This window comes from Callorhinchus milii, unplaced genomic scaffold (genome assembly GCF_018977255.1).
Source record: "Callorhinchus milii isolate IMCB2004 unplaced genomic scaffold, IMCB_Cmil_1.0 Scaffold4, whole genome shotgun sequence".
NCBI lineage: Eukaryota > Metazoa > Chordata > Chondrichthyes > Chimaeriformes > Callorhinchidae > Callorhinchus > Callorhinchus milii.
The window spans coordinates 59,488,156-59,510,022 of NW_024704745.1; the positions used below are offsets into that span (position 1 = coordinate 59,488,156).

At 39.7% G+C, this 21,867-nt stretch overlaps 1 protein-coding gene across 1 annotated transcript in view; it reads left to right on the forward strand.

The window, feature by feature from the left end:
• LOC103184642 (teneurin-4) overlaps nt 1-21,867 on the forward strand; it is a 359,161-nt gene that overhangs the window by 210,038 nt on the left and 127,256 nt on the right. The window contains 3 exon segments of the mRNA XM_042334411.1: nt 4,321-4,576; nt 16,380-16,478; nt 19,455-19,693. Coding sequence (XP_042190345.1) covers nt 4,321-4,576; nt 16,380-16,478; nt 19,455-19,693 — 594 coding nt within the window.

A 21,867-nucleotide genomic window follows, 5' to 3' on the forward strand; every position in this document is an offset into this window, starting at 1 on the left:
TAAAAATCCCATGGCACTATTCAGAAAAAGAGCAGGGAGTTTCTCCCATTGTTCTGGTCAACAATCCCCCAGATAAAATTGATCATTCTCTTCATTGTTGTTTGGCTAACATTGCTGTGTGCAAATTGGCAGCCACCTTCATCCACAAAATGCACACAGTCACTAGACTTTGCAGCATATCCTGTAAAGAATAGAAAGTGCTATATCAAATGTAAATATTATTTTATTTGATTGGATTTTATTCACAAAAGTAGTGTAAATGTGGGATTAGATACTAGTGGTTAACTCCTTTCCAAAGATGGTTTGTCCAGAAGCTGACAGGCTCTCTATAGACCCACAATCTCTTGGCAATCTCAGTTCCTAATGCATGGAATGCAATGTAACTCAAATCAAAGCTTGGCCAGTATTTTGTCCGGTGGGAATGCAAGGGAACAATGACTAGCAGTGAAAATAGAGATGGCAATCTGTAGAAAACTCAGTTAGCTTCCATCCAAAGCATTGAACCGAATGCCAGGGGTGAGGGTTTTGATTACAGTTTTCAACAATATGATAATTATTACTTTTATAAATAAAAATAAACCTTACATTTGATATAGTGCCTTATCATGTCTTCGAGAAGTCTCAAAGTGCTTCACAGAATATATTGTAAAGTGAATTGATTATATATTTTGTGGATGAAACGCAGCAGCCAATTGCGCACAGTTTGCTGAAAGGTATCACTAGTGATAATTATCATATCACAGTTTCAATTTGGCTCAGTTGGTAGCACTCTTGACTTTTGCTAGAACTAGACCACAAAAGTGAAGGTCTTGGGAAATCCCGAGGCAGGACAGAAAAATACAACCTCTGGTCACAGTGGCAGCTGGTGACCCAAGAACCACCCTCCCCAGTGGGACAGCTTGGAAACCCTTAAGGGAGCAGGAAGCCAAAGGAGGAGTCACACAAAGGTTGTCATAGATGAGTGCAGCTGAGTAATAGAGTGCTCTCTAGGTAGGCAGAAGTTGTGCTCCTACAATTGTTGCTCTCTACACTTGGTTGTTTTGTTTATTGTGGATGAACATGGAGTTTTGATTTAAAAGATATCTCTATTAATTTCTGCTACTCAAGCATCCGCTCCGATTTACATACAACATCTCAAAAACAACGATGGCATAGATGACCAATTTCAATGGATAAATAATTAAGGAAAAATAACATTAAAGCATATGGGGAAAGATCAAGGATTAGAACAGATAGCTCAAACGCTCTAAGACGTTAACCTGCGTGGAGGGTGCAAGTTATTGTTGTAGTAAGGAAACTACAATCAGTTCAGTTTCTAATGGTCCAAATGACCTCCACAGATACTTTCTATTGATTATCGATTGAAGCAGAGAGAAAGAAGAGAGGAAGATGAGAAAGGCTGTGCTGGAGGAAAACTATAGGTGTAATTCTCCAAAGATCAGTAAATTACCGGACTTTGAAGGTGCAATATTACAATGGACTTACACTGAGCAAACTAATCCCCATTGAGAAGATGTGACATAAACGCTTAATTCCAATGTTTATTAAACTTTGTCAAAATGTACCTGTTGCATTCAATGGCATGGTAATGTGTGTTTTGGGAAGTTGTTTCATATCACATCTGTGCCATGACCTGCTCTGCCTTCCCCGACCTCCGCAGCAACGCCCGGTTCCGCCAGGCCTCCAAAACCTTCATTCATGCATTTATTACATCCGGGCTCGTCTTCGCTAACTCCCTGCTTGTCAGCCAGCCCAACTCTTCCCTCCACAAGCTGCAGATCATCCAGAACTCTGCAGCTTGTGTCCCCTCCCACATCAGCCTCCGTGATCCTATCACCCCACCCTCGCCCAGCTCCACTGGCTCCCCATCTTCCAGAGGATAGAGTTCAAAATCCTTGTCTTTCCCACCCCAGAATCCCCTTTGACCCACCTGTTAAGAAAAATAAATCTCTTTCTCTCTTCTCCCCCTTTCTCCATTGTAAAAAAAGTGTCTTCCAGACAGAAATCTAAATCCCAAATGATGACATTTTTGATGACTCAAGAGCTGCATACGTTGTAACTTAATTATCACGTTAACACTGGCAGGCGTAGACCAAATTGCAGTTCATTTAAAATTGCATTTAAAATTATGTCAAGTACGAGACGATGAATTTGAATTAATTTGCATAATATCAAATTCTTCAGCAGCTTAATTGCTGCTTAAATCATATATACTGTATTTTGATGTAACATTTATCCCTCTTAAAGGTCAGATTACATGTGATCTTATACTTGTATATGCATTGTAACATTTGCTATAAAGTGGAATATTCTCATTAACCATTATCTGCCACATTCCTATCTTCTAAAACACTTCAGAGGTGTAGATAGATGTTCAACCTCTCTGATCTAAAATTGGCATAGAGCTTTGGGTTGAAGCAAACATGTCAACAGATGGGAGAAGGAATGACACCCCATAACCAAGTAACAGATGGTTTATCTTAATGAAAGGAGAAAAATTCTGAAGGCTTATGCCAGGTATAAAATACAAAGTGAACCAAAGAGAAGGAATACTATCTAAAGCAATTATTTACAGTATAATGTTCACACAAGCTAATTGTGTGCCTCTGCTCTCCCCCTTGGATTTAAAGAGCATTACTGTTAGAACAAAGTACTGTACTTACAGTTACGCTTGCCACTTATCATAGCACACTTCAAACTGAACATATGTTAATTTACATCCATCATATTTAATAACTTTCAGGTAACCAAAGCTTCATTAACCAGAGCTATCACAATCCAAAACAAACCATCACAAGTTACCTAACAGGAACAAAAAGTAAATTTAGTATTCAGATGGCACCACAATGTGAGAATGCAAAACTCTTTATGTTAGCCTAGAACAGTACCTCAGTATAATATTTCCAGCACATAATTCTTTACAGATGCACGTACTATTTTAGTATTTGATTCCTTCAATATTGTAAGGACTCGTAAACATTAGAGAAAAATATGAAAAAAAAGTTTGTACATTGAATGAATATCTGAATGTATTGTTAGTGGGATTTTTTCTGGCAAAATAATTTTGGGTTATTACACTATAATATTCATTTGTTTGCCTACGAATAGACAGTCACTACACTTGAAATCCTGTGAAATGCTTTGAGATGTTTCGATGATGTAATCAGGCGCTATGTAAAATGCAGGGATTCTTGTCATTATTATAATTCACACCTGTTCAAAACCAAAGTTTGAGAATCCAAAGACTATACACTTCCATTTATTTGCCAACATGGTGAATGCAACCAACAGTAATGGTCAGCAAACACCAATATAGGACACAGCAATATGTATTCATGTATCGTAATTCATTCATGGCAATATGTGTAATATGTATTCTATCAGATATCAAGTTCTGAGAGCTAATGAGATGAGCGCTAATTTTCTTTAGTTGAACTTCAACAAGGCCAAGACCCTCCTGATTGGCTCCCATCAGCGCCTCCACACCTCAGGCGCTGATAGATCACCATCCATGGATGTAAACACCACTTTACTAAGCCAGTCCAGAAGTTTGGTATCTTGTTTGACCCTCAACTTCCTTTCTACCCCACATCTGTGTCATGACCCACTCTGCCTTCTCCACCTCCGCAACATCGCCCGGCTCCACCACTGTCTCACACCGCAGGCTGCCGAAACCCTCAACATACTTTCATTACTTCGAGACTTGACTATGCAGACTCCCTGCTTGTCAGCCTCCCGAACTCCTCCCTCCACAGGCTGCAGATCATCCAGAACTCTGAAGCCCGTGTCCTCTCCTGCACCAGGCTCCATGATCCTATCACCCCCATCCTTGCCCGACTCCACTGGCTTCCCATCACAGAAGATACAGTTCAAGATCCTGGTCCTCACCTTCAAAGACCTCCATGGTCTTGCTCCCCGCTACTTCTGTGACCTCCTAACTCCCTACCATCCTGCCCGCTCCCTCCGTTCAGTGGGCTCCAGTCTGCATCACATCCCCCGCTTCGCTCACCCCACCAATGGTGGACAGGCCTTCTGCCACTCTGCCCCCACCCTTTGGAATTCTATCCCTCAGTCTCTCCGCCTCGCCCCTCCCTTGCCTTCTTCAAAACTCATCACAAGACCCTCCTCTTCGACTGTGCTTTCGAAAACCCCTCCCCCCACTGCTCTCCACCCTCCCCGATCCCCACCCCAGCTCAGGTCCGAAACTGTGACTGTCCATCACCTTGGGACGTCCTCCCGACGTGAAAGGTGCTATACAAATGTAATTCTGTTGTTGTATTCTATATGGATATTTGTAATCGCATGTTCCCTTTCTTTCAGATCATCTGGCCAATCCTCCTGAGAACCGTTCAATGCTCAGGACACCTCCACCTCCAATGACGCATCCCCACACATTAAACCATCCCCATGCCTCCTCAGTAAACTCACTGAACAGGGGGAACTTCACTACACGCAGTAACCCCAGCCCAAGCCCAGCAGATCTCCCACCTCCTCCAGAGCCACCTCCAAGCACACAGGAGTCCGCTCACATGCAGGACAATTGGCTGCTCAACAGTAACATTCCCCTGGAGACCAGGTAGGCATCTCGTCTTTATAATCTAGTAAAATAGCCAACCACTGCTGTGGCTATTCTATAATGACATTGTTTTAGATTCCAGTCTAGTTTTTAGTCTTTATTTCTTAAAATCTGTGCAGTGTTTGCAAAAATAGAATATAAATATTGTAAATGTGATAATTTCCATAAACACATTTTGGAAACTGTTTCATTTTTTGAATACCTGATTTTGTCATCAGGTGATTTTTGCATATTTATATTTATTTTAAAAATACTCGGCAAATTTTCTCATAAAGATTAAAGATTAGGAGAAATTAAATCAATTATACATTGAATTCTTTCAGATTCAAAATAAAATCAGGAAATTAACTGAACAGATTACAATAAGGAGCAAGAATCTAGTGATTATTGATATTAATAATAATCCTTGCATTTGATACAGTGCCTTATCACGCCTTTTCACGCCTTCAAGATGTCTCAAAGCGCTTCACAGAATATATTGTAAAGTGAATTAGCTCTGTTGATCATTGCTACTGGTGTCTGGTGGGACAAGCACTTTGTGCACGCATTGGAATGCATTTGTAGAGATATTGTGTTACCGAACAGTGCCCTGCATTTCAGAAGTAGAGTTGATCCCCACCATTTTTTCACAAGCCTATTAGAGCAGATATCCAGTTCTTCTCTTGTACTTTGCAGCTGTAGAGTTTATTTTTAGTATGATTCTTTGACCTGCATTGGAAGAAGTCAGGAATTCATATTCATTTCAATATAAAGTTTATTCATTATTTTTTAATGGAGACTCTTGCAAATGCATACATCAGTAAATGCATTTCTCAATTTAGATATCCATAGATTCATTTCAAAATTAATAAGTGAATATGTTTAGCAACTAATTTATGATTTGAATTAATGAATGAATAAGGCAACTGATTTGTGAATTAATTTGCAAATATACATGTTAATGTGATTTAGAATTATTTAATATTGGATTATGCTCCAAAGTGGCATTTGATGGGAGAGGTGGAAGTCTGGATCCTCAGTTGCCCTGGAACAGATTTCCATGTTCTGCACTAATGCACTGGCATGGTAGTGCTGTAATTTGGTATGGGAATGATGGCAGTGGCTGATGTTCTGAATGGCACCCATCTTCCTTTTAATTAACTAAACAACAACATGCACTTACATAAGCATCTCTCACGTAGAAAATCGTCTCAAAACACTTTACAGAAATGGAATAGGAGCCCAAGCAGGGTAGAAGATATGGGAGGTGGAGGAAGTGAGAGACAAGGCATTGTCAAAGAGAAAATTTGCCCTGCAACTCCATTCTCCAAATGCTACAGTTCACCAGAACCTCTGTATTTTATTTTGTGTACATGCTGTTCACATATTTGAGACCAGGTGCTTTTCTGTCATAAACATGCATGACAAGCCTTTACTTTATGCAAATAAATATTGGATGTTAAGCTCTCTTGATCAGCAAGTACAAGACACCATCTGGTGCTATATTCTCCATTTGGATACAGATATCCAATGGTGTTGAAATTCACAGGTGACAGCAAACTGGAGGAGGGAGTGGGTATGGCAAAGTGAAGAAGACTGTTTTGGTATTGAAGGTTATTGGCAATTCTATATAATACCAATTCCTGGTTTGTGCAGAGTTGATGCAGCCAGGTCTTGAATTGGAGTGCTATGCCTGGCAATAGCAGCGCTGGACAATGGAAGAATCAGCCAGAATTCCTTCATTTGATTGATGTATCCAGGGACTCCTGTAAAATGCACACCTTGATTTGGAGTGAGGACAAGTTTGGTTACGGTTTTGATGTCAGGTTGAGTCAACAACCAATCCTCCGTGCCTGACCTCACACATGAAGAATTGTCACTTGGTGGAGGTGTTGGAGATTGGCCAGCACAGTGAATAATGCCAGTGGAGTGCTGCCTTCAGGCAAGGACAAAAAATTGTCAGAAGTGTTTTTTCAAAAAAAATAGTTTATACTAATTAAAGTTACAGAGGCCAACTGCAGCAAATCTCTGTGGAAATCTCTGTTACTGCCTGTTTGGCACAAAACCAAGGGGAGCTGAAATGTACATCAGATTTCAGTCGAATTTAGTTTTTATTTCCTGTTTATTCTTGGGTTTCACTGTGATTAAGAGTATGGTAACAGTTTAATAGTACTTGTGATGTGGCTAGCATTATCTATTGTAAGCTCCTAAGGATATAATGTTGTTCATACTGATAATTGTGAGACAGGCCATGTTTATGTCAGAATATATATGAGCTCTGGCTAATTCCCAGCTGCCAGCAGTGTAGTCATGAGGCACTGAACACCAAACCCCATTTAAAATTCATTGATGTTTAAAATCTATATCCTGTTTATAGTTTCAATGGCAATAAATTGTGGTTAAAATGTTAAACAATATGAACCCATTCATCACAAAACATTGAGCTCTATGAGTCACATAGTTGAGGTAGCCTGGGTGTAGTATTCTATGCCAATCTGACTTGGCCTAAAGATAGCTGATAAGATTGCTGGTAGTTTAAGGTCAGTTGTTTCCAAAAAAAAGGAGATTTGCTGTTGTCTCCAACATCTGTGAAATAATTTCATTGACCTATCTCAACTCCACTATGCAAGGACAGCTGCAGGCATGGTTCTCCATTCATCCTTGCTATCACAAGGCCACTCTGGCTTATAATGTTACCCTTAGATGCCATAACTTCTGATATAAGAGAATTTAACTTATTTTTGGCCAGGCAGGTGGGTGTCTTGCATGTGTGGAAACCAATCACCATGCTTAAAAGTATCTATACTAGACTGAGAGTTCTACATATGTATGCCATGGAAATTTTTCTGTGGCTGGAATGCAATGCGTACTCACTCCCTGGAGGAACGTACCCTTCTTGAACCTAATTCTGGAGAGTATTAAGTATAGGTTGGCAAGTGCCATGGTTTCGGGAACCCGATTGTGGGTGTTGGGGTACTGCTGGAGTTTAGCTAGCGAAACACACATGGCTTACCATTTAGAGCACTGTCTGCAAGCTTCATACTTCTTGTGCAATTAGAATCATCCTACCTATTAAGTTATTTGGATTGCAAGGTTGATAAGAACTGAGTGAGAAGAATTCCTGCTCCCAGTCTGCCCTTCCAATGCTACCAATGAACCAGGCTGACTGTGAATCTATAACACGAACTCCACATGCAATATATTGCACTAGTAATGTAAATTTCTCCTATTCTTGGTTTTGTTGTTGCACGATGTGCAATGGGGTTCAGTAGGTAGAATTGGAACTATAATTGTATTCAAGTTGCCCCTATTGTACCTCCATATGTTACATTACCTCAGGCGATCATACTGTATTATGTTAATTATGAAAGGAAAAGCGCCTTCAATTAGAAAGTGAGCCTGCAATATCCTGAATTGGCAGTTCTGACAAATATGTCTCATACACATTCCAGGAAACATTTAACAGATCTGGCAGCAAGTTAAACTTATAAACGTGGAGTTCATTTTCTGAATGTGGGACTTTGAACAGATTGCTGAGGAAGGTCTACAGAGCAGGGAGCACTGGCCTGTATTGGAGAGTCGAGCACTGGTCAGTGTCATGCTACAGCCCACCTTACAGGTCAGTCCACAGTGATCGGAATCAAAGGCCAGAGACTACGAATTGAGTTCCTAAAAAAAAATGAAACTCAAGACATTCAAATAAGTTGAAACACCTGTTTTCGAAAACCATTATGCTCCCTTGTATTTGCATTGTTTCTGTCAACAACAACAAATGACATTTGTTTCACGTCAGGAGGACATCCCAAGGCGCTGGACAATCAGGGATCCGCACCCGAGCTGGTGGTTGGGATCAGGAGGGCAGGGAGGGTAGGGATAGGAGGGTGACCGAAGGCATAGTCAAAGAGGAGGGTCGAGAGATGGGTCTTGAAAGGAGGCAATTGCCATTCACTGGAGAGTGAAGCACCTGTTTGTGATTACTGAAGTTCTGCTCATAGCACTTTTGCTAGACCACAGTGAGATTCCAGGTAACTCAGAGTGGCAAGGTTAATCCCTTACGTTTGAAATAGCGCCTTTCATTCAGGGACGGCATCTCAAAGATCTTCTCAGGATTTATGCCTTCTCGCCTGCAACCCTGACCTCCTCAACCTTCACAGCCTATCCCTCAGATTCATCAAACCTGTGCATAACCTGACACCAGGTTTGATTCCCAGCTGTCCTCTGTATCCTACATCGGGTCCCTGATGAGGACTGTTTTCCCTCCACCTACATCTCATTGCCTGTCTCTAACCGTACCTCACACTCAACGCAGCCTAAACCATCATTCACGCTTTGGTCACCTCCCACCTCTCCATTATTCCATTGCCCTCCTCACAGGTCTTCCCAGCTCCACTAGCCACAAAATACAATTAATCCAGAACGCTGCTGTCCATATGCTTAACCGCACTAAACTCTGTACCCTCATTACCCCACCCTTACTAGACTCCACCGGCTTCCCTTTCACAGAACACATTGACTTCAAAATCCTCAAACTCATTTACAAATTGTTTTATGAGCTGACTTCTCTAACCCAATCTAATACCCCACTGCCTCTGCTTGGCTGACTCCAGCCTCCTGTATATCCCTGTTCACCTCCCTCCATCATTGGTGTCTGTGATTTCAGCCACTGTGCTCCAAAACTGTGGATCTATCTCCCTAAATCCTTCCGTCTTGCCTGCTATTTCCTCTTTGACCATACTTATGGTCACCTCTTCCCTCCTCCAGCTCGGTATCAAACTCCGCCACCGTTAAAGCACTCCGAGACGCTCCCTCACATGAAGGCTGCCATATAAATTCAAGTTGTTGTTATTACTGTAAAGTGTAGTGACTGCATTATGTAGGCGAATGCAGCATGCAATTTACTTTCAAGCATTCCTGTTGCTCATTTGCAATTTTGCTGAAAATGAAATCACACATGTATTTTAAAAAAAACGTATATTTATTTATTTGCACATTAGTATAACTGAAATGTACCCAGTTTATGAATTGCATTGGCATAGGAAATGGTGTCTGGTATCTACATAGGGGTAACTAGTGAAACGTAATATTGTCTGATACCTATGGTGCTGACCAAAGTCCAGATAGTACTTGTTTGTGATATAAGTTTCTGACTTATCTTATCACGGAGTAATGGTATATAGATATCGACTGCAGTTGAGGACGATGAGATAAAGAGATAAAGAAGTGTCTTGAGAGTGTGTTTCGTTCCCAAAGCCAGCATAGTGTTACATGCTCAAGGTCACATCTGCAATCTGAGAAGTAATAATTATCTTTATCAGCTGAAAACTGTAGTCAATATTTGTTTGATTGTACCCTTGGGTTACCATATTATTTGAAAAATGGGAATCTCTTATTTTTTTTCCTCAGGCTTCAGTCTGTGCTATGTAACATCAGTGGCCAGTTGTCTGGGTTCTATTGCCACTGACATCAATTACAAAAGACAGTTAATCACTAATTTCTATTCAAGGGCAATTGTGAAAAGTATTCTTAAGTTGAAGGGTGTAATAATGGAACATATTTAGTCTATGCATGCCACCTCAATCTGAACTCTAGGTCCAATAATTTGATTTGATTTAAATACATGAAAAATAAGATGAACATTTGTAATTGTTTGTCAGTCTGGTTCATTTGGCAGCAATCTCACTCCGATTCAGAAGGTTGTGTGTTCAAACGTCTGTCAGGACTTTGCAGTGATATAATCTTAAATTGGCACTCCAGTGCGTTGCTGGGGGAATGATGGGATGTTAAACTGAGTCCCGTCTCCCTGTTCAGGTGGGCATTAAAAATCCCATGGCACTATTCAGAAAAAGAGCAGGGAGTTTCTCCCATTGTTCTGGTCAACAATCCCCCAGATAAAATTGATCATTCTCTTCATTGTTGTTTGGCTAACATTGCTGTGTGCAAATTGGCAGCCACCTTCATCCACAAAATGCACACAGTCACTAGACTTTGCAGCATATCCTGTAAAGAATAGAAAGTGCTATATCAAATGTAAATATTATTTTATTTGATTGGATTTTATTCACAAAAGTAGTGTAAATGTGGGATTAGATACTAGTGGTTAAATCCTTTCCAAAGATGGTTTGTCCAGAAGCTGACAGGCTCTCTATAGACCCACAATCTCTTGGCAATCTCAGTTCCTAATGCATGGAATGCAATGTAACTCAAATCAAAGCTTGGCCAGTATTTTGTCCGGTGGGAATGCAAGGGAACAATGACTAGCAGTGAAAATAGAGATGGCAATCTGTAGAAAACTCAGTTAGCTTCCATCCAAAGCATTGAACTGAATGCCAGGGGTGAGGGTTTTGATTACAGTTTTCAACAATATGATAATTATTACTTTTATAAATAAAAATAAACCTTACATTTGATATAGTGCCTTATCATGTCTTCGAGAAGTCTCAAAGTGCTTCACAGAATATATTGTAAAGTGAATTGATTATATATTTTGTGGATGAAACGCAGCAGCCAATTGCGCACAGTTTGCTGAAAGGTATCACTAGTGATAATTATCATATCACAGTTTCAATTTGGCTCAGTTGGTAGCACTCTTGACTTTTGCTAGAACTAGACCACAACAAGTGAAGGTCTTGGGAAATCCCGAGGCAGGGCAGAAAAATACAACCTCTGGTCACAGTGGCAGCTGGTGACCCAAGAACCACCCTCCCCACAGTGGGACAGCTTGGAAACCCTTAAGGGAGCAGGAAGCCAAAGGAGGAGTCACACAAAGGTTGTCATAGATGAGTGCAGCTGAGTAATAGAGTGCTCTCTAGGTAGGCAGAAGTTGTGCTCCTACAATTGTTGCTCTCTACACTTGGTTGTTTTGTTTATTGTGGATGAAGCATGGAGTTTTGATTTAAAAGATATCTCTATTAATTTCTGCTACTCAAGCATCCGCTCCGATTTACATACAACATCTCAAAAACAACGATGGCATAGATGACCAATTTCAATGGATAAATAATTAAGGAAAAATAACATTAAAGCATATGGGGAAAGATACAAGGATTAGAACAGAATAGCTCAAACGCTCTAAGACGTTAACCTGCGTGGAGGGTGCAAGTTATTGTTGTAGTAAGGAAACTACAATCAGTTCAGTTTCTAATGGTCCAAATGACCTCCACAGATACTTTCTATTGATTATCGATTGAAGCAGAGAGAAAGAAGAGAGGAAGATGAGAAAGGCTGTGCTGGAGGAAAACTATAGGTGTAATTCTCCAAAGATCAGTAAATTACCGGACTTTGAAGGTGCAATATTACAATGGACTTACACTGAGCAAACTAATCCCCATTGAGAAGATGTGACATAAACGCTTAATTCCAATGTTTATTAAACTTTGTCAAAATGTACCTGTTGCATTCAATGGCATGGTAATGTGTGTTTTGGGAAGTTGTTTCATATCACATCTGTGCCATGACCTGCTCTGCCTTCCCCGACCTCCGCAGCAACGCCCGGTTCCGCCAGGCCTCCAAAACCTTCATTCATGCATTTATTGCATCCGGGCTCGTCTTCGCTAACTCCCTGCTTGTCAGCTAGCCCAACTCTTCCCTCTACAAGCTGCAGATCATCCAGAACTCTGCAGCTTGTGTCCCCTCCCACATCAGCCTCCGTGATCCTATCACCCCCACCCTCGCCCAGCTCCACTGGCTCCCCATCTTCCAGAGGATAGAGTTCAAAATCCTCGTCTTTCCCACCCCAGAATCCCCTTTGACCCACCTGTTAAGAAAAATAAATCTCTTTCTCTCTTCTCCCCCTTTCTCCATTGTAAAAAAAGTGTCTTCCAGACAGAAATCTAAATCCCAAATGATGACATTTTTGATGACTCAAGAGCTGCATACGTTGTAACTTAATTATCACGTTAACACTGGCAGGCGTAGACCGAATTGCAGTTCATTTAAAATTGCATTTAAAATTATGTCAAGTACGAGACGATGAATTTGAATTAATTTGCATAATATCAAATTCTTCAGCAGCTTAATTGCTGCTTAAATCATATATACTGTATTTTGATGTAACATTTATCCCTCTTAAAGGTCAGATTACATGTGATCTTATACTTGTATATGCATTGTAACATTTGCTATAAAGTGGAATATTCTCATTAACCATTATCTGCCACATTCCTATCTTCTAAAACACTTCAGAGGTGTAGATAGATGTTCAACCTCTCTGATCTAAAATTGGCATAGAGCTTTGGGTTGAAGCAAACATGTCAACAGATGGGAGAAGGAATGACACCCCATAACCAAGTAACAGATGGTTTATCTTAATGAAAGGAGAAAAATTCTGAAGGCTTATGCCAGGTATAAAATACAAAGTGAACCAAAGAGAAGGAATACTATCTAAAGCAATTATTTACAGTATAATGTTCACACAAGCTAATTGTGTGCCTCTGCTCTCCCCCTTGGATTTAAAGAGCATTACTGTTAGAACAAAGTACTGTACTTACAGTTACGCTTGCCACTTATCATAGCACACTTCAAACTGAACATATGTTAATTTACATCCATCATATTTAATAACTTTCAGGTAACCAAAGCTTCATTAACCAGAGCTATCACAATCCAAAACAAACCATCACAAGTTACCTAACAGGAACAAAAAGTAAATTTAGTATTCAGATGGCACCACAATGTGAGAATGCAAAACTCTTTATGTTAGCCTAGAACAGTACCTCAGTATAATATTTCCAGCACATAATTCTTTACAGATGCACGTACTATTTTAGTATTTGATTCCTTCAATATTGTAAGGACTCGTAAACATTAGAGAAAAATATGAAAAAAAAGTTTGTACATTGAATGAATATCTGAATGTATTGTTAGTGGGATTTTTTCTGGCAAAATAATTTTGGGTTATTACACTATAATATTCATTTGTTTGCCTACGAATAGACAGTCACTACACTTGAAATCCTGTGAAATGCTTTGAGATGTTTCGATGATGTAATCAGGCGCTATGTAAAATGCAGGGATTCTTGTCATTATTATAATTCACACCTGTTCAAAACCAAAGTTTGAGAATCCAAAGACTATACACTTCCATTTATTTGCCAACATGGTGAATGCAACCAACAGTAATGGTCAGCAAACACCAATATAGGACACAGCAATATGTATTCATGTATCGTAATTCATTCATGGCAATATGTGTAATATGTATTCTATCAGATATCAAGTTCTGAGAGCTCATGAGATGAGCGCTAATTTTCTTTAGTTGAACGTCAACAAGGCCAAGACCCTCCTGATTGGCTCCCATCAGCGCCTCCACACCTCAGGCGCTGATAGATCACCATCCATGGATGTAAACACCACTTTACTAAGCCAGTCCAGAAGTTTGGTATCTTGTTTGACCCTCAACTATCCTTTCTACCCCACATCTGTGTCATGACCCACTCTGCCTTCTCCACCTCCGCAACATCGCCCGGCTCCACCACTGTCTCACACCGCAGGCTGCCGAAACCCTCAAACATACTTTCATTACTTCGAGACTTGACTATGCAGACTCCCTGCTTGTCAGCCTCCCGAACTCCTCCCTCCACAGGCTGCAGATCATCCAGAACTCTGAAGCCCGTGTCCTCTCCTGCACCAGGCTCCATGATCCTATCACCCCCATCCTTGCCCGACTCCACTGGCTTCCCATCACAGAAGATACAGTTCAAGATCCTGGTCCTCACCTTCAAAGACCTCCATGGTCTTGCTCCCCGCTACTTCTGTGACCTCCTAACTCCCTACCATCCTGCCCGCTCCCTCCGTTCAGTGGGCTCCAGCCTGCATCACATCCCCCGCCTCGCTCACCCCACCAATGGTGGACAGGCCTTCTGCCACTCTGCCCCCACCCTTTGGAATTCTATCCCTCAGTCTCTCCGCCTCGCCCCTCCCTTGCCTTCTTCAAAACTCATCACAAGACCCTCCTCTTCGACTGTGCTTTCGAAAACCCCTCCCCCCACTGCTCTCCACCCTCCCCGATCCCCACCCCCAGCTCAGGTCCGAAACTGTGACTGTCCATCACCTTGGGACGTCCTCCCGACGTGAAAGGTGCTATACAAATGTAATTCTGTTGTATTCTATATGGATATTTGTAATCGCATGTTCCCTTTCTTTTCAGATCATCTGGCCAATCCTCCTGAGAACCGTTCAATGCTCAGGACACCTCCACCTCCAATGACGCATCCCCACACATTAAACCATCCCCATGCCTCCTCAGTAAACTCACTGAACAGGGGAACTTCACTACACGCAGTAACCCCAGCCCAAGCCCAGCAGATCTCCCACCTCCTCCAGAGCCACCTCCAAGCACACAGGAGTCCGCTCACATGCAGGACAATTGGCTGCTCAACAGTAACATTCCCCTGGAGACCAGGTAGGCATCTCGTCTTTATAATCTAGTAAAATAGCCAACCACTGCTGTGGCTATTCTATAATGACATTGTTTTAGATTCCAGTCTAGTTTTTAGTCTTTATTTCTTAAAATCTGTGCAGTGTTTGCAAAAATAGAATATAAATATTGTAAATGTGATAATTTCCATAAACACATTTTGGAAACTGTTTCATTTTTTGAATACCTGATTTTGTCATCAGGTGATTTTTGCATATTTATATTTATTTTAAAAATACTCGGCAAATTTTCTCATAAAGATTAAAGATTAGGAGAAATTAAATCAATTATACATTGAATTCTTTCAGATTCAAAATAAAATCAGGAAATTAACTGAACAGATTACAATAAGGAGCAAGAATCTAGTGATTATTGATATTAATAATAATCCTTGCATTTGATACAGTGCCTTATCACGCCTTTTCACGCCTTCAAGATGTCTCAAAGCGCTTCACAGAATATATTGTAAAGTGAATTAGCTCTGTTGATCATTGCTACTGGTGTCTGGTGGGACAAGCACTTTGTGCACGCATTGGAATGCATTTGTAGAGCTCTGCCTTCTGACACACTTTGCAGGCAGCATGACAGGTCCACATTTGAGATCGTCAGGAGCTGTTGGCAAAAGTACTAATGGGACTCAGAACTTACTATAGTTAATTCACATTGCTGAAAAATGGGCATTGATTTAGGCTCCAGTTGTGCTCTGAGATAAATGGTTTCTCTCTCAGTCTCTCTAAAAAATGTAAGATTTTTCTGTCGATGTGAACTAAAGAAATAATCTAAATTCAAAGCATTCTTTATTAAGAGGAAATTATGTGTTACTCTTTTTTTCAAAATTTGTTTAAAACAGTATAATAATTGTCCAAATTGTGACTGTTGTCATATGAAGAATTTGAATTTACTGGAAATTAAGCTCTTGGTTTTCCAAGTGACATTCTGACACACCATCAGTCAGAGTGACAGTAAGAGAAGCAGTCTTATTTCAGTCTCGTTCCAACTTCAAATTCTTTTGTATATGTTTATAATTATAGTATATTGCAAGGAATTTTAATATTACTTATAATAAATGGTATCTAACTAAGAGTTGTGGCACATTTATTTTAAATTGTATCAAAAAGTGAACAGAATGCAGTTGTTAACTTTTACTGGATTTAAGGTTTCATTCATTTTAAGGCAAATTTATGCTAACCATTTTACATGACTGCTTAAAAGTATTAAACTGCAAATCAATTAATGGCATGATTTAAAAAGACATCAGTTGATTTCTTGGCCGCATCTGTGTTTGCCATTAAACTGATGTCTGGCTTTTAATTTTTGGCTATTTTGCTAGCTTTGATTTTTCTTCCCCCCAATCACTATTTTCTACATATGCAGCTCATTGCCTTCATTCATCTTTCCATCTGTGTATAGAAATGTAGCAAAGCAGACATTCCTAGAGACTTTGCAGGACAACCTAATTGAGATGGACGTTTTTTCCTCTGCTCGGCATGAAGGTGGTTACAATGATGGGTATGTGATGCTTCTCACTGGGAATAATGACCTTTGTGCTCATTTCTTTCTTGCCTTAGAGCCGAAAACTCAATTTACAAAATCTCATTTTGAAACTTTACAGACTGCCAATGTTTCGCAGATGTATCAAATGGGTATTATCTGAGATTGATTTTTTTATTGAAAGCAACGACTTTTGTGTGGAACGTTGATGTTTCTCAAACACTAATAAACTTATCTGATACAAAAGTAAAATCTATTTTTGTATATAACTTTAGCTAATTGTGTTCGTAGAACCTATCTAGTTTGCTAATGGACTCTTGGTTGTTTCTGACCTCTTTTATAAATGCCAGAAGCAACCAAGATTGTAAGGATGGGCATGGCAAAGATTGATGGCTACAGGGGAAATCTATCTAGTTTCAAACTGAGGACATGCTCCACTAGGATTTTGAAGACACTTGAAGGCCTGAAATTCTATCGAGTCTTAGCCTGTAAGGGTAATTTTGTCTTAAAGCATTAAGAATGTTCAAAATTGGGGAGAATTCAGTCATAATTCTTTTTAGAAAACCAGCTACCAAATTCAGACTCAATTTAAGAATTCTCCACATTTATGCTCAGGCTTAAATTGTAAGCCAAAATGATCTTACAGGGCAAGTCTAGGTGGAATTTCAAGCCTTTTATCAAATGTGTGCTGATTTCTAATGGAATTCATAAAGAGGAAATGAAAAGTGCTGGAAGGATTTCTTATTACGAATTCCCATTAAAAATCACTAGAATTTGACCCTAAATTTCTTTGTAATTGTGGGTTGTGAATTGAGACCTGCGATGCTTAAATAACACATTGGTGAAAAATGTGCCCATTTAATGTTTTAATTATTCAAGTGCCTGTGGGTGTGCTAAGCCCAGTGGTTGGATTTGAATCTACCCATGTGATCTATTGGACTGCTGGTTAATGGAGCACGGCCACATAACTCAGGGGAAAAAAATCTAAGTTCAGCCAATTCTCTGCTAACCAACAATCCAATGCCTTGATCCAGGAACCAGCAGTCTCAGATACAGATGGCTCTGTGTTCAACCATTGTCAGGGAGGTGAGGGGCACAATCATGGACCAGTTAAACAATTAAGAGATTGACAAGCTGTATTTTTAAAACCAGTATTAATTAGCACATTAGAGGTTGCATTTTTCACTCCATTTTTTCCAGTCGTCCCTGGATATAACAGTTATCTATTCAAGTTGATTTCAAAATCTGACTTTGCTGGTATCTTCTACGTCTCCTAAATAATAATAATAATAATAATAATCCTTGCATTTGATATAGCGCTTTTCACGTCAGGAGGACGTCCCAAAGCGCTTCACAGAACACACTGTAAAGTGAATTGACTGTATATTTGTGGGCGAACGCAGCAGCCAATTGCGCACAGCAATGTCCCACAAACAGTCATAGATTGAAAATGACCAATTTATTATTGTTTTTTGTTTTGGAGGGATTATTATTAGGCGTGTGGAGTAAGGAAACTTGCCCAAGGTTTCGCCCTGCCTGGAATTGAACTCAGATCTCTCGCTTGCAAAGCGAGTGCTCTTACCACTGAGCTACAGGACTCCACAATACGTGTAAAGTTTCTAAATCCAAATGGCAATCTAACCCAATCCTGGCAATGCACTGTTTTCTACATGGAATATAGTGAACAGTCTTTCTGATCCATTTCCCTCCCCTCCCTTCCTCCACTATTTAATAACGTAAATTATTTGCAGTATTTGCAACCAACACTCGAGTTATGCTTTTTATTCAGTGATCAACTTGCCACTAGTCATTATGAGCTCTTAAGAAGTAGCATTTAATCACATTATTGAAACAAGCAGTTAAATTGTTTTGATCATCCAGGTGTCAGACATACGCAGAAACCCATCACCAATGTCTGTGTACACATTTTATGCGAAGATTTTAACAGAGTCTAGAAGAAGTGTGGATATGATGTGCTGGTGCATGTACATTACAGTAAATGCTAGCAAAGTTGGGTTTCTTCAGATTCGCATGCTCATTGGCAATAAAACTCTGAGACTTAATTTGGACTAAAATACAGAAACAGTAAAATATCAAGTTTATACTGTACTGGTAAAGTAGCCCATTCTCAGAAGGACAATAGAGAGGAAGATTTGCGTTGTGAACAAAGGCAGCTGTTGGTATTAAGTATACAGATATTTTACACTGAACAAAAATTGTGTTTCACATTCATTTGCTCTTTCCCATCTCTCTTCCCAACACATTCCTCATTTCTCTCTCTTTCACATTTAATCACTCATACTCTGTGTATCTCTGTTTATTCCATGTATCTACCTGCTCTGTAGATAGCAAGTAGGTACAAGGATCTACTTACAATCTTACACACGCTTACATTTGTTTAGTCCATCTATGTCTCTCTCTTTTCCTGTCTCTCTCTGTTTTCTTTCCTCTCAGTCACTCAAATGTGTTCTCTTCTCTCTTTCTAGCTTTTCTTCCATCCCTGTGTAAATTAAATTTTCATCCATCGTTGAAGATAAATTCTTTCATTTAATTTTCAACATGGAATGAAAATGTAAAACAGCTGCTATTGTAACCGGGAGGGAATCTCAAAACATGTTGGATTGCTTGGAATTCTTTTGGAATTTCTGTTGAAATTTCCAGAAGTTTAGGAGTTTTTGTAATGAGAATACTTACTTATGAAGTAAGCTATGATTGCATAATTTATGAGTTTTGACCATACTTTTGATGGAGAGATCTGGAAAAATCTCATTGGTAAGTGTGTGTGTGGGGAGTGGGTGTGTTGGCTTCTACTGAAATTATATGTAAAGATAGTGACCAACAAGCTTGATTAATACGGTGTGTCAGTCATCTTATTTAACTCAACCAGAGGCTTGTGTGTGATTGTGTTTAACGGTAAATAAATGTAACGAGGAGTAGTGTCTAGAATTCCAGTAACCATCGCTCTGATAACCAGTCTCTGTCTTGCTTCATCAGGCACTTCTTATTTAAACCGGGAACTGGATCCTCCCCTCTCTTTTGTACCACTGGTCCCAGCTACCCCCTTACTTCCAGCACTGTGTACTCTCCTCCACCTCGGCCCCTGCCTCGCACCACCTTTTCAAGGTCTGCTTTCAGTCTGAAGAAGCCGTATAAGTACTGCAATTGGAAGTGTACTGCCTTGAGTGCCATCATCATTTCTGTTGCCCTGGTGATTCTACTTGCCTATTTCATTGGTAAGTTGCTCAGTGCATCTACTATTCAATGATATCTTCTTTAGCCGTGTTCACACAGTGACCTGAGGCTCGAACATCTTAAGATCTCTTTAAATTTAGAGTCATGCATAATTCAGCCCTTAAATTCAGTCTCAATTTGAGAGTTTGTTTTCAACAGTTATTTTTGGAAAAAACAGAACTGTGGAAAGCCATCTTCTAGATTAAGACTGAATTTAAGAAATTGCCAATATTCAACACAATCTTAACTTATAAACAATAGTCTGGAGGATAAGACCGTAAGGAACCTCAGGTCTCTGAAACCCTCCTGCATGACTTATTATTTATTTTAAACTTTGACTGATTTCTGCCTTAATTTATCTGTTCCAAGTTCAGTTCTTGGAAAAACAGTAGAAAATATTGCCAGATACACTTTGAGTAAAATTCTCCCCATTCTAAATGGAGAAGAATTCTGCTCCCCAATCTGTTTAGGGTACGTGTGAGCTTATGCATGTATATTGGTGACTTAAGAGTAACATTTTATTTAACTCCTTGGAGTCTGTTTGGTGGGTTTGGTTAACCATTATCATGGGGTCCTAATCATATAAGTATCCAATTGAAATGAATCCAGCATCACCAGTGATGTTTTCATTGATCCTTAATTTCATAATTAAGGGAACCTACACATGCATATGCGCACATGGTTAACCTGACTTGCACATTTTGCACGCATTGCTTAGTTTATGAGTTCATTTGGGGGGGGGGGGTGACCTGCAGCAGGGATTAACTTCACTCTGGAATGAGTTTATTGTTCACACTGTATTGCTTCTTAATGCTAACTCATTGTGGGCCAAAATACTGAGCAGGGAGTGATTTTTTCCTATGTCATTTCACAACCAAACTATTGTAGCTCGCTCATCTGCAAGGAAGGACATTTCAGAAGTTTGTTTGATCTGTACAGTATCTGCAATGTTTTCGTTAATGCCGTGTTTTATTTTAGATCAATTGAAACTATAAAACAAAGCTCCTGTCGTCAACTTCCATCTTCACTTTGACCATTTCCGCATATTTTAAAATGCAAAGTAGTATAATTACCATTTCAATGATTGGCAGGAACCATTTTATATAACATTAAAAATGTAATTTCAAACACTTTGGGTTTAAAAAAATACAGAATATCAATTATCGTATGTTAAAACCAGTTGATATTTGATGCCTGAGCTGTGACCATGAGTGAGTTGACTAGGAACAGCTTACTGGATGTTATTCCGACATAGATTTTTCCACATGATTCACCATTATTAGCAAAATTGATCAATTTAATTCAAGGAGGTCTGCATATTTTCTGAATTCCAGTGGGTTATGCAGAACAACACTTACCTCTTTTTGAGTCAAAAAATATTTTTTTGCAGCACCGTTGATTCAGGTTCTGATATTCGTTCAGACATGGGGCTGACCCTGAGTTGGAACCTAGCCTGGGAATTGGTTGTGATCCCCATTCACTGATCCCTGTTAAGATTACATGTACAAGTTCTTGCAATCTCGCTTCTTGTTCCCAAATGAGTTTGAGTCCAAATTACAAATCAACCACTTCCTGGGAAATCTGATTACTGAGAATCATGCTTCGAAAGTGTAGGAGAAAGGTTGCTCTTTAGAAGTCATGTCTGAAACTGCAATAGAATCTAAAATGTGGCATTTGCAAATCCGCAGTCACTGTTTAAATGCCATATAATGGATGTAATGGGCTGAACTTTGATTTTGAGATGTTCCTGTTTAGAAAAACCATGAGAAGCCCAACAAAAAGGTGAGAAAATAAAATCCCATCTTTAAAATGGCACTTGCATATGTTAAAAGTCATGGTTCCAGTAATATAAACAATTGTTAGTAAATTTCACAATGTCACTTGCAAGCCAGAGATAGCAATTGAATTGACTTCCAGTTTGCAAATGGAGCTTTTTAGACCTGGAGCTTAAGTAATGGGCAGAGAGGGGAACACCTTGGATTGCTTTTAATCCTTCAACCAAACTAACCTACAAGTACTGACTGCAGCAACAAAAGAAAATCCCTTTTGCATTGCCACTAACTAAAAACCCTTTCTCAGATGCCAGGAGGAACAAATATTCAAAGCTTTCTGTGTTTTCCCTTAAGTCATTTGACAACAAGAAGCTCTGCAAATTGCTACTAGTTGATGTAATTTT